Source organism: Puma concolor, chromosome B1, assembly GCF_028749965.1.
Source record: "Puma concolor isolate L17-30 chromosome B1, mPumCon1.1.hap2, whole genome shotgun sequence".
Taxonomy (NCBI): domain Eukaryota; kingdom Metazoa; phylum Chordata; class Mammalia; order Carnivora; family Felidae; genus Puma; species Puma concolor.
This window is the reverse complement of record NC_141670.1, coordinates 83,810,416-83,823,546: the sequence shown is the minus strand read 5'-3', so window position 1 is coordinate 83,823,546 and position 13,131 is coordinate 83,810,416. Positions and strand designations below refer to the sequence as shown.

The 13,131-nt window shown below is 33.6% G+C and overlaps 1 protein-coding gene across 1 annotated transcript in view; it reads left to right on the top strand.

The window, feature by feature from the left end:
• The window catches only part of SMARCA5 (SNF2 related chromatin remodeling ATPase 5), a 38,991-nt gene extending 26,947 nt beyond the window's left edge, over nucleotides 1-12,044 (top strand). Inside the window, exons 14-24 of the mRNA XM_025922448.2 lie at nucleotides 337-469; nucleotides 3,012-3,160; nucleotides 3,569-3,688; nucleotides 4,477-4,587; nucleotides 5,489-5,602; nucleotides 5,703-5,825; nucleotides 6,553-6,685; nucleotides 7,267-7,385; nucleotides 7,807-8,019; nucleotides 10,007-10,114; nucleotides 10,786-12,044. Coding sequence (XP_025778233.1) covers nucleotides 337-469; nucleotides 3,012-3,160; nucleotides 3,569-3,688; nucleotides 4,477-4,587; nucleotides 5,489-5,602; nucleotides 5,703-5,825; nucleotides 6,553-6,685; nucleotides 7,267-7,385; nucleotides 7,807-8,019; nucleotides 10,007-10,114; nucleotides 10,786-10,851 — 1,389 coding nt within the window. The 3' untranslated portion in view covers nucleotides 10,852-12,044. The remainder of the gene's footprint in view (nucleotides 1-336; nucleotides 470-3,011; nucleotides 3,161-3,568; nucleotides 3,689-4,476; nucleotides 4,588-5,488; nucleotides 5,603-5,702; nucleotides 5,826-6,552; nucleotides 6,686-7,266; nucleotides 7,386-7,806; nucleotides 8,020-10,006; nucleotides 10,115-10,785) is intronic.
• Nucleotides 12,045-13,131: the final 1,087 nt, after the last annotated feature.

Below are 13,131 nucleotides of genomic sequence, written 5' to 3'. Positions count from 1 at the left end.
TAAAAATGATAATTTTTTCTGTTTTAGCTAGAGACGTGAATTTTATGTCAGTATAACCTAGTAAAAGTAACCAGGTAGTTTCTCACAGATTTAGCATCTGATGTATTCCATACCTCTTAAAAGTTTCCCTTGTGAGATAACCAATTAATCTTATTGAAATGGAGAATCTTTGAGAATCTAAAAAATATTAATCTAATAGAAATCTATTTTTAGAGTAGTTTTGTTACCTTAAAAACTGTTTCATTCTTGAGAATATTTTATTTGCCAGTGTACATAATTAAATGTTATTTATGTGAATTTTTAACTGTATTCAAAGTAACATAGTAATTTACCTAGGACCGGGCACATAGAATTGGACAAACCAAGACAGTCCGAGTGTTCCGCTTTATAACTGATAATACTGTGGAAGAAAGAATAGTGGAACGTGCTGAGATGAAACTCAGACTGGATTCAATAGTCATTCAACAAGGTGAGCCTTAGAACTTTGAAAAATTTACCAAGTTGGATTGACACATTTGCTTCCTAGATTTTTTAGGAGGTTCTTGTTATTGAGCACCTATGGAATCAAGCTAGCAGCCTGGACGGTATTTATATTCCAGAGAAAAGTGAGCTTTAGTTTTATTAAGATTGGTTTGGGCTCAGGAAGGTTGAAGTTTGCATGTTGACTTTGTCAGCAGTTTTTTTATACCATCTGAGCCTATTTTCTCATCTGTTAGATGGGGATAATGGCAATACTGTTTAGGACTATTAAGGATTAAAGGGGATAATGCATATAAAAAACCCAGCATTTAGTGTGGTACACATTAAATAGAGCTGTGGTGAGTATGATTTACATGTACTAATAAGCACTCTATTAATTACTCTGGGGTAAAATGAAGAAATACAAATGAAACTCAAAGAATCTGATGTTATTCTTTTTTCTAGTCTGCCAACTATTTACTGAACAGCCACCAGATGCCAGGCATTGTTCTTATTGCTGAGAATACAGTGGTGAATGAAAGCAACAAGTGTGTTTACTTCCATAGAGTTTATAATTTAGTGAGAGGGTGGGTGATGTAATGTTACAGTGTAATGTTTATTACATTAATGTAAATAAGACTAGAGGGTAAGAGTGGGATTTTATTTTGGGTTGATTGAAGAGAGTGAAGTTCTTGTGCCAGATTAGCTTTTAAGGAAGACATTTACATTTTCATGGAGCTATATCACAGTAAGGTTGGTGATGGGATGTGTAACACGGAAAAATAGGGGGGAAAACCTCATTAACCTTGGAATCATATTGGTTTCTTTCCTTCTCAAATTTGCATTATGAGCATGTACTTTTTATCTGTCTATAAAGCCCAGAGATACACTGGTTAATACTGCTCACTGATGATTCCATGTTACCTGTCTTCGTTTTGTCAACCAGCTTTTAATTTTCATGTGAGTAAGGGACTGTTACATTTCTTTGATATCCCATTAATGCCAGCCATAGTGTTAGTCATGTCTCTGCATATGTGGCAATAAATGATGGCTTATTAATTGTTTTTATTAATAATTACTATCATGTGCTTACTTTGTGCTTCTTGTAGTCTTCATGCCAGCTTGAGGTTGGCATAAGTAGAGGCAAGTCACTAGTTTACCATTCGTATAGCTAGGAGGTGACTCGTCAAGGACCAAGAACTATATTAACTATTAGAGTGAAGTGTTTAATTATGAAAGTCTCTGGGGCCTGCCCAACAGTGAGTTTTCTCATGGGTAATGTAATGGCTAGTTCTTTTTTTCCCCCTCACATTCTTCATCCATGTTTTTAGAAAAACACCTGCCTTGTGTTGTTTTTAATTCTCATCTTTGAAACACTTTTTAAAAAAGATTAAAAATTAGTTGACAGCTCAGAAAAGCTGTTTGAGTTTTTTACTTAGTTGGGTTTATTGTGGAGAAGGGTGTCAAATTTTGGAGCACATTTTGTGCTAATAGCTTTACAGGAATTAGTCAAACAGTAAGCCTCAGGTGTTTACTTTTGTATTACTGTCTCGTGGAGTAAGGAACATAATTAAAAATATAAGAAACCATAGAATACTTTATGTCTGAATAGCTCCCCCTGTCCAATAGGGAAGTAGTTTTAATAAGGCTAAGAACATTTTGATAGTGAGATAGCTTTCAGTCCAAAGAAACAAGTTCTGTAGGTCTGTCCTAACTTTGTAACTCATAGATGTTTGTGCATTCTGTTAGGGATCCAAAGCCATGATACATAAGCATTTAAGATCTGAGAGAACAACTTGGATCTTTATTCACTTATTACAAGTTGATTGGAATACAAAACTTGACGCTTGTATGTTGTATGTGAATGGCCCTTCTGGGTGAAAGTAATTTTTTGTATTTTGGCTTGTTTTGTTTTGATGCCTGCATTTTTTAATACAGTTACAGTATTGGCCAGATTCCTACCAACTGAAGATCTTAATTTTCTTATGTTGAATTTGTTCTACAATCAAAAAATACTTTCAGGAATTTCAGTTCTTAAAATTAGGAAATTTTCAGAAATTGATGTATGTTTCAGACCTTAAAGTTTGGCAATGTAAAAGTTTTTTAGTACTTCACTTTTTGTTTTCTTTTTTTTTTACTTTTCTAGGTAGAAAAAGCTGATTGGGGAGTTAATATTAATGCTTTTCTGCTTATCAGAAATTTCTTGTGTTTATAATCTCATCTGTTGATACTTAAAAACCTTGCTAATTTGATTTTCAAAAATCCCAGATTGCTTTTATTCAGCCCATATAAGAATGTATTTTATTGAGATGGTATACAGTAGGCTTCATTATGTAATAGATAAACTTTAGAATATTTCAAAGTTTACAACTACGAATTTGGCATTGTTTATGTGAAAATGAAAATTATCAGAAATGAATAAACAGAAATGATTGATGCTTGAGGCAGAATACATGGTATTACATCTAACATTTAAAATACCAAGTTTCCAGTAAAATATAGTTTAACATTATATAACATGTGTTTTGTTTGTTTTTGTTTTTTATTTCCAGGAAGGCTTGTGGATCAGAATCTGAACAAAATTGGGAAAGATGAAATGCTTCAAATGATTAGACATGGGGCAACACATGTATTTGCTTCAAAGGAAAGTGAGATTACGGATGAGGATATTGATGGTATTTTGGAAAGAGGTGCAAAGAAGGTGAGGTACAGATTAAATGACAATGTTTTTATTTTTTTAAGTTATTTATTTTGAGAGAGAGATGCACAAGCAGGGGAGGGGCAGAGAGAGAGGGAGAGAGAATTCCAAGTAGGCTTCACGCTGTCAGCACAAAGCTGGACACGGGGCTTGAACTCACAAACTGAGATCACGACCTGAGCCGAAATCAAGAGTCAGACCCTTAACCAGTTAGTTGAGCCACTCAGGTACCCCTAAATGTGATAATGTTTTTAATATATAAACTGTTTTAAATCAGAACTGTTTGAGGAAGTATTTGTTAATGTGAACCATAAAAAGAAGTTTTTGTGTACTGTAAAGCCTAATTTTGACTACAATTCTTCTGGGTTTTTTTTTTTTTTTTTTTGGTCTCTAATCTGTTTTTTTCCCTAGACTGCAGAGATGAATGAAAAGCTCTCCAAGATGGGTGAAAGCTCCCTTAGAAACTTCACAATGGATACAGAGTCGAGTGTTTATAACTTTGAAGGAGAGGATTATAGAGAAAAACAAAAGGTAATTTTGAAAGACATTTTGGTTACTTGAACACTTTTACTTGAAACTTGCAATTTTAAGTGTTAGGTGTAATGCCTTGTAAATTTGTCTCAAAGCAGTCATTTCTGTATATTCACATCTAAATTATTTTCAGTTAGTAATCTGAAATGTTTTAAAAATTTAATGAGGCTTACTGTATATACTATTATAGTTGAAATATGGGGTGATTATAGTTTGGAATCTTTGAAAATTAAAATAATTGGCAAAGAAATTTGTCACAACCTTACTAGATTTTTTTTTTTTAAACAAAATTGGCTGGTAATTAAAGGGAAAAACTTCCTAATTCCTTAAACAATACTTGTTTTTATTGTAGAGAAATTTAAAAATACCTACAGGTTGGAAGAAAAAAAGAATTCTACTCACTGTTTTTTCTGTTAACATTTAGACCTGTATATCCTCTGAATGTTTTCTGGGCTAAGTACACACCTACATTTTTCTCCTAGTTTGGGTTATAGCACATTCTGTAATATTTTTCCCCCTACCCAATAGAATGTTCTTCATTTGATCAAGAGGTACTTACTATGTATATATGTTATTTACTGGACACTGTCCCATGTATTGATTACATAGTTTTGAGCAAAGTAGCATAGTTCCTATCCTCCTAGAGCTTATAGTCCAGCATTTTATGAATGTCTTTCCATTACAAACAAGAGTTGTAATGTACACAGTAAGAGAAGAGTTGCATTCGTATAAGATTTGTGACTGTATATAATAAAAATAGGTAATATGAATTATTTCTCATATACTAGATAGCATTCACAGAGTGGATTGAACCACCAAAACGAGAAAGAAAAGCCAACTATGCTGTTGATGCCTATTTTAGGGAAGCTCTTCGTGTCAGTGAACCTAAAGCACCCAAGGTGAGTTGACAGAGCAATAAAACATTTAAAAGTACCGGAAATGGAATTTTTTTCTTATATTCTTGCAGTAAAATCAGATTGAGAATTAGGTATTTTTGTCACTTCTTACAGTGTATTTTCTTCAGTTTTTGTTAAAAAATTTTCTAAAAATTAGTTGTGAATGTATGCATTTAAAATTTGATTAATGTTCTAAAAATAGAACTACCCTATGACCCAGCAGTTGCACTACTAGGCATTTATCCAAGGGATATATATAGGTGTGCTCTTTCGAAGGGATACATGCACCCCCATGTTTATAGCAGCACTATCAACAATAGCCAAAGTTTGGAAAGAGCCCAAATGTCCATCGATGGATGAATGGGTAAAGAAGGTGTGGTATATATATATACAATGGAGTATTACTCGGCAATCAAAAACAATGAAATCTTGCCATTTGCAACCACGTGGATGGAACTGGAGGGTATTATGCTAAGTGAAATTAGAGAAAGACAAAAATCATATGACTTCATTCATATGAGGACTTTAAGAGACAAAACAGATGAATGTAAGGGAAGGGAAACAAAAATAATGCAAAAACAGGGAGAGGGACAAAACAGAAGAGACTCATAAATATGGAGAACAAACTGAGGGTTACAGTAGGGGTTGTGGAAGGGGGGATAGGCTAATGGGTAAGGGGCCCTGAGGAATCTACTCCTGAAATCGTTGCACTGTATGCTAACTAATTTGGATGTAAACTTTTAAAAATAAAAAGTAAAATTAAAAAAAAAATAAAAAATTTGATTTATGTTCAATGTTAATAATTGATCAGTTGCTTAGAGAATTGGCTGTTACGGTGTATGGAAACAGGAAGGTTACCATTAATTAAAACAGGTTTTTTAAATGAACCATGTTTTTGTCTTAGGCTCCTCGACCTCCGAAACAACCTAACGTTCAGGATTTCCAGTTCTTTCCTCCGCGTTTATTTGAATTATTGGAAAAAGAAATTCTGTATTACAGAAAAACTATTGGGTACAAGGTAATGGGAGTAACACTTTGTTCGTAACTAATCTGGTTTGTTTTTAACAAATGGTATATAGCAGTATTTTTTTTCATGGTTGGATTATTTTTTTTTTTAGGTGCCTCGAAATCCTGACCTACCAAATGCAGCACAGGCACAAAAAGAAGAACAGCTTAAGATTGATGAAGCTGAACCCCTTAATGATGAAGAGTTAGAGGAAAAAGAGAAGCTTCTAACACAGGTATAGTCTTCAATCAACATAAAACTTATTAACTATCATTTTGTAAGGTACTGTGTTTAGGTTGTGTTGGGGTATACAAAGTACAAGTCTTCTTTAAAAAATGGAGTAATTGGAGATGATAAAAGCATGCTACATTTTGATTGTTATGAGTTGTTGAGGTAGTTTAGAAGAGGAGAGATTTGCACCAGCCTTGGTAGAGTGGATAACCTTTTGATCACCTTTCTTTCAGTATTCTCATTTCCTTTTCCTGTGAATCTTCCACACTGGTATTAAGTTACTATTCTCAAACACAAGTTTCTACTTAACAACCGTTAGGGTTTAATCAGGGTCTTTCAGAATCTGGCCTTACTATAGGCCAGTATCTGGCCTACTTTTGAAGCTCTGGTTTTCTTCTGTTTTCCCACTTGTTAGGTCTTTGCTCTTTGCTATATGTTTTTCATTCCTTTTTGCAAAGTCCTGCTAATCCTCAGCACTCAGCAAAAAGGTCACCTTTGCATGCAGCATTCCTTACTCTCTTCCACTCAGATTTAATTGCTTGGTTATCTAAGCAATATATGACATATTGCTAAAAATGCACATCTGTGTGTATGAAAAGTTACCACTTTAAAAACTTAAAAACAAGGAGTAGTTGAAAATTTACCAATTTTTCTTAAGTGTTACAGAAAAGTGTAGTAGCGTCTTATCCATGTTCAGTGTGTGTTAATATTTTGTTTCTGCTGCCTTGAAGGGATTTACCAATTGGAATAAGAGAGATTTTAACCAGTTTATCAAAGCTAATGAGAAGTGGGGTCGTGATGATATTGAAAATATTGCAAGAGAAGTAGAAGGAAAAACTCCAGAAGAAGTTATAGAATATTCAGGTAATTTTCTTATTATTTTAATAGATACAAGAATGTTCTCAGGTTCTTTGGAGAGCTATTGGGGAGGTTTAGTTTTTTTGTGTTTTTAAAAAATCAAGTTAGGTCTTTTAAAAAATCAATTTAGAAAATGTTCTTTAGAAAAAAAAAAGATACTTTTATTTTTTACCCTAGTGAACTGGCTATAGCCAAGAAAATAATAGGGTACTGAATACACTGAATAATTGTGCTTTCATTTTATTTTTCTCTGTAATGACTCAAGTATTACATGCCTCTGTTTCCTGAAGTCACTTGGATTGTCATATCAATAGGTCTGGTTGTGCTGTGATGAGTCTGCTTAGGGTTCAATAATAGGAATTTAAGAGTTGGGAGATACTTAAATCATCCAGCTCTTTTTTTTTTTTTTTTTTTTTTACAGTTAAGAAAATTAAATAATTGACTTATTTACTTTGTAGTATTAGATACGAGAGAAATGGAAATATTTCTTAATCCTTAGCAAGTTAAATAAATGAGAGCATTTGTGAGAAATTATTTATATCTTCCCCCTTCTTCCACCTGTCCCATCTGTCCAACTTTTTTACCAGCTGTATTCTGGGAAAGATGCAATGAACTCCAGGACATAGAGAAGATTATGGCTCAGATTGAAAGGGGAGAGGCAAGAATTCAAAGAAGAATTAGTATCAAAAAAGCCCTTGACACGAAGGTACTTTGTGTATTAATAAATCTGGCAGTCAGTAATATAACTTCTCCCTGAGAATATGCGAGTTAAAGTAACTTTTTAAAAGGAAATGAAATGATGGTTTCAAATGTAAATTTTCTTCAAAGAACAACATTCAAATGAAGTCTCAACAGAATTTACCTTAGTACGTTAGTTGATGGATCTTGGTCAGCAACCCTATGATTTTGCTCTTTCCTACATAGTATCAGAAAGTCTCAGCCTATATTTCTCTTTAGAATAATAAAGACTATAAGGTTGTTTCACAACAAAGGTTATATAACATAGTTGAGGTGCTTTGGATAGAAAATTCTGATTTGGAACATAACATTTTTAGCTAATTTTACTAATGCTGATTTGAAATATGTATTATACAGGATTTATATAATATAAAATTTAACTTTGATAGATTGGACGGTACAAAGCACCTTTTCATCAGCTGAGAATATCGTATGGTACTAACAAAGGAAAAAACTATACTGAAGAAGAGGATCGTTTTCTAATCTGTATGCTTCACAAACTTGGATTCGACAAAGAAAACGTTTATGATGAATTACGACAGTGTATTCGCAACTCTCCTCAGTTCAGATTTGACTGGTTTTTGAAGTCCAGAACTGCAATGGTGAGTGCTTGGGCCTTTTTGTGTAACGTAGCAAACCATTCAGAGTAAGTATTGCTTAATAGGTAAAATTGTGGTTTCATTCCATCTTTGGAGTACATTTTAGTTACAGTATTGTAAGTATTAGAGGTTAAATCAGATCATGAGAAAACAGTTATCTATAGTTAAAAAGCTGTTATGGAGGGGCGCCTGGGTGGCTCAGTCGGTTGAGCATCTGACTTCAGCTCCGGTCATGATTTTGCGGTTTATGAGTTCAAGCCCCGTGTCAGGCTCTGTGCTGACAGCTCAGAGCCTGGAGCCTGTTTCAGATTCTGTGTCCCCCCCCCTCTTTCTCTCTCTCTGCCCCACCCCTGCTTGTGCTCTGTCTTTCAAAAATGAATAAACATTAAAAAAAATTAAACTGTTATCATGGATAACTTAAAAAATTTCCTGGTTCTATCCTTTAGTATCACATATCTTATAACATCACTACGTCTGATAAGCACTAGTTTTTGATATTAATTTTAATCAGGTTCTAAATGGGAAGCATCACCATCAGTTCCACCTTTTGAATGTGATGATCATAATTTAAAAGTTGAATTGTTCAGAAAATTTTGGTTTTCTAAATGAACATTTTTTTTAATTTTATTTTTTAAAATTTGCATCCAAATTAGCATATAGTGCAACAATGATTTCAAGAGTAGATTCCCTAGTGCCCCTTTACCCATTTAGCCCCCCTCCCACAACCCCTGTAGTAACCCTGTTTGTTCTCCATATTTATGAGTCTCTTCTGTTTTGTCCCCCTTCCCTGTTTTTATATTTTTCTTTCCCTTATGTTCATTTGTTTTGTCTCTTAAAGTCCTCATATGAGTGAAGTTCTATGATTTTTGTCTTTCTCTAATTTCACTTAGCATAATACCCTCCAGTTCCATCCCCGTGGTTGCAAATGGCAAGATTTCATCCCTTTTGATTGCTGAGTAATACTCCATTGTGTGTATGTATATATACATATACATATATATATATACCATATCTTTATCCATTCATCCATTGATGGACATTTGGGCTCTTTCCATACTTTGGCTGTTGTTGATAGTCTGCTGTAAACATGGGCGTGCATGTGTCCCTTCAAAACAGCACACTTGTATCCCATGGATAAGTGCCTAATAGTGCAACTGCTGGGTCGTAGGGTAGTTCTATTTTTAGTTTTTTGAGGAACCTCCATACTATTTTCGGCTGCACCAGCTTGCATTCCCATAAATGAACACATTTCTATAAAGAAAGAACTTGTACTTAGGCCTCTGCCCATTTGGATGTTGAGTCTGGATTATTTTAAAAAGCTGTTTTTGATAAGCAAGTTCCTAAAGTTATAATTCAGGAAAGTTGGGCTTCAGTGAATTAATTCCTCTTTTTATTGTGCATTTTACTGCTTCTGAGCTTTTAACTTCCATCTTGTTTTATTTAGGATGAAAATGCTAAAAATGTTCTGTAGTTTTAGGTTTGGGATATACAAGGATAAGCAAAGTTTAAGCATCTTTCATAGTAAGATTTCTCTCAGCGTATTTATGTTGTCACTCTTTAAGATGGAGGACGGTGCACAGTCTTTTCGTGTTTGACCTCTGGAGGTTATTTTTCACTAAGGGCGTCTCTTATGTATCTTTGTTTGGGAAATGTTGCACTATAAATGCATTATAAATATAATTAAAGAGTGATTCAGTTGCTGTTAGGTCTGTTTTATACATTTTATCTATGGGGGGTGTATAAATGATTTTATATTACATTAAAACATTACAATTTTCTTTTTATTTTAGGGAGTACATGAGTGGGGGGAGAGGGAGAAAGAATCTCAAGCAGGTTCCATGCTAAGCATAGAGCCTGACCCTGAGCTGAAATCAAGAGTTAGACACTCGAGCCACTCAGGCACCCCAAAACATTATAGCTTTATAACTTGGGTATTATGAAAACAATGGAAAATACATGTTTACCATATAAATTTATTTTTACAATTCAGGAACTCCAGAGGAGGTGTAACACCTTAATTACCTTGATTGAAAGAGAAAACATGGAACTAGAAGAAAAAGAGAAGGCAGAGAAAAAGAAGAGAGGACCAAAACCTTCTGTAAGTATTCATGAATATGTAAATAACATTCTTAGAGACTTTTCTTTGTAAAATTTGAACATTACTTAGCTATCATTGAGGTGTTAGTCCTTTTTTTTTTTTTAAATAAGCTGCTTTATGCATTCTGTGGGGAATCGGATGGTAGTTCATAATTTGGGCATTCATGAAAACCTAGGAAGGCCTGTCCTGTGAATGCCAGGAGCTTACAGTTGACATTGAGGAGTAGAAGTTACAATTTTAGTATATGTAAACTTCCACGATTTGGCTTATTGTCCCAGTGATATCTTAGCAATGTGAATACAGATATTTTAAGAGAAAAAAATGTCATATTTTTATTTAGGTTTAATAATTTAAAAAGTCATGAATAAATGAATGCCTCTAATGTCCTTGGTATTTATGTAACTTCATAAAGTAGTACTGCATTCTTTTGGTAGGGCATGTTATACTGGTTTGATGTGTTGACTCACTATTGCTTATTGTAAATCGTTTCATTAGCAATAAAATTTGTGTTAGTAAAGTGAGTAGATAAGACTATTTGGAGTATTAAGATTATAATAGGTAAGAAAGGCTAAATACATATTACTATGTAGCAATTATTAATAAAGTAAAAATAGTCTAGGTTTTACCTTTATTGTCTTGTGCTGAAAAGCAGTCCTTCTGTTCATTTGTAGACACAGAAACGTAAAATGGATGGAGCACCTGATGGTCGAGGAAGAAAAAAGAAGCTGAAACTATGAATACATATTTGTTTCATAATCACTAACTTTAAACCAGTAGTTCGTTAATTTACGGGTCTTCATAAGATGTACTGTACAATGCTCAATTGTTATGTCATTCAAAGACATCAGGTTCATCTGTTTACTGAGCTAGAAACATAGTATGTAGTTTCACTTTTTTAAATGCAACAGCTGTGCTGAAATTTTTTTTATCATTAACACTTGAAGTAATAAAACAGGCTTCATTTATTAATAAATGTTTCATTTGATTTATTTTTCTATTGTTTCATTTGTGAAGATTGTGACTTTTTGTTTATCAGCTATGATTTCTACACTCAAAGCTTAAAAAAAGAAGCTTAAAAAAACAAGCAAACAACTAAAATTGCAGATAACAAGCATTTGTCCCTTTGGTCTTAGTTGTGTAATTGTTTTAATTCACTTTGCCTTTGCAGAAATTTGGGTATCTTTGTAGTGCTATATGGAGTCTCATCTGGGAAGATTATGTAAATTGCATTCTCCTTGATTATTATATGGGTAGAATGGAAGAAAAGGCAAGACAAATTATCCTTAAATTCTATGCATATTTCTGTTATGCTTTGTGTCTGTAGTTGGTTCTGAGGTGTGAATATGCCCTATTCTGTTGGAAGACTGGCCTTTTAGTTGTATAGCCAAAGACATTTAGTATTTTCTGGTTCTGTAATGTGTTATTGTACCATTTTGTAAAAGGAATATTATTTTTACTGTTTAGTAAATGTTTTGACATACTACCTTCTTGAAGCAGCCACAACTTAGAAAGAATGTCAAAACTAAGGTGATAGTTTTTTTTAAAAAGACCCAGCCAAAATAAGGTATGAATTTGTCATACTGTTAAATTGAAATCGGTAACAAAGTGTGTCCCCTTCCAGTTTACCTTTTTTGAGTTTTTAGAGTGAAAATTTTATATTTTAAAATAATTTCTAAGTGTGAATGGCAAGATTGAGTATAATACCAGTGTTTATTTTCTCTGAACAGACTTGATAAACTGGAGACCCTGAAGCAGGATTTACCCAAATTGTAGTGTCAGGATTTTAGCTGTACCAGAGGCCTTTATGTGCTACACATAATTTGTATAAAGTTTTATATGTGCAAATTGGGTACATAAACAGTTCTCCATTTTTCTAAGGGAATGCAATAAATGTAGCATCGTGAATAAATATAACTTTTATAATCCTTAAGTGGTCTTTTCTTTCCATTTCTTCAATTTTCTCATTTGATTTTTACCTTTTTTCCTTAGGACATTATCTCTTTCCTTTAGATTTCTTCTAAAATTCCTATCACTTGTCATCTGCCCATACATTGAGATTTTTATTTTCAGTGTTGATTTTTTTAAAGTATTACTAATACTGCTCACTTTTCCAAAATGTGGAATTGTTGCTATCGGTGTCCAGCAAAATTCAGTGTCTAAGACAGGCTGTAATTTGAGTTTGTGTTCCCCTCCATATTGACCTCATTTTAACTTTGGGTTCTGAAAACAGTTTTGGGTCACCATTAAGTGTGGGAGCCTCATTTTTGAAGAAATACTTAGAAAAATATAAGGCTAGAGGTAACTGTTGAAAGTCACCAAAGACAAGAGGAAGAGAAACAGCCTAATAGCATCTGGTGCTAATGGGTTAGGGATGGGAAGAAGTAAACTGTGTGATAGAAGATAAACAGCAATATATATTGACTAGTTTTTGGTATCTACCAACCAATTAATTGACTTACCAATTTAGTGGCTTCAAATCTTTGTCAAGTAGAATTACACTTTTTAAGTACTACAAAACATTATGAAGATGATATATATATGATTATAAAATTATAAACATACAGAATTTTAAAGATCTGCATGTCCTAAAGGGTGGTAGATGGGTTTAGTTCTCCCATTTTAAGGAATATTTAAAAATTTCCTTTCTAAGGAGCTGCCAGCCCTTAACACTTCTGTTAGTGTTTTAGTGGGCCAATTCAGTGGGCAGTCTCAAGCTGAAAAGATTTGAAGAGGTTGAATCAAGTGCCGAATGATGGACTTGCTCATAGAACATGGTTGACCTGATTCCCAAAGACCATTTTCAAGGAAGGAGCAGCTTTTTATAAATATAGTGTAACCTATTTCAGTATACAGGCCTACCTCAGAGATACTGGGGATTCAGTTCCAGACCACTGCAATAAAGTGAATGTTGTAGTAAAGGGAGTCAAATGGCTATTTTGGTTTCCTAGTGCATACGTTTACAATGTAGTATAATAGCATTGTGTTTAAAGAAGCAACGCACATGCCTTAATATGTGG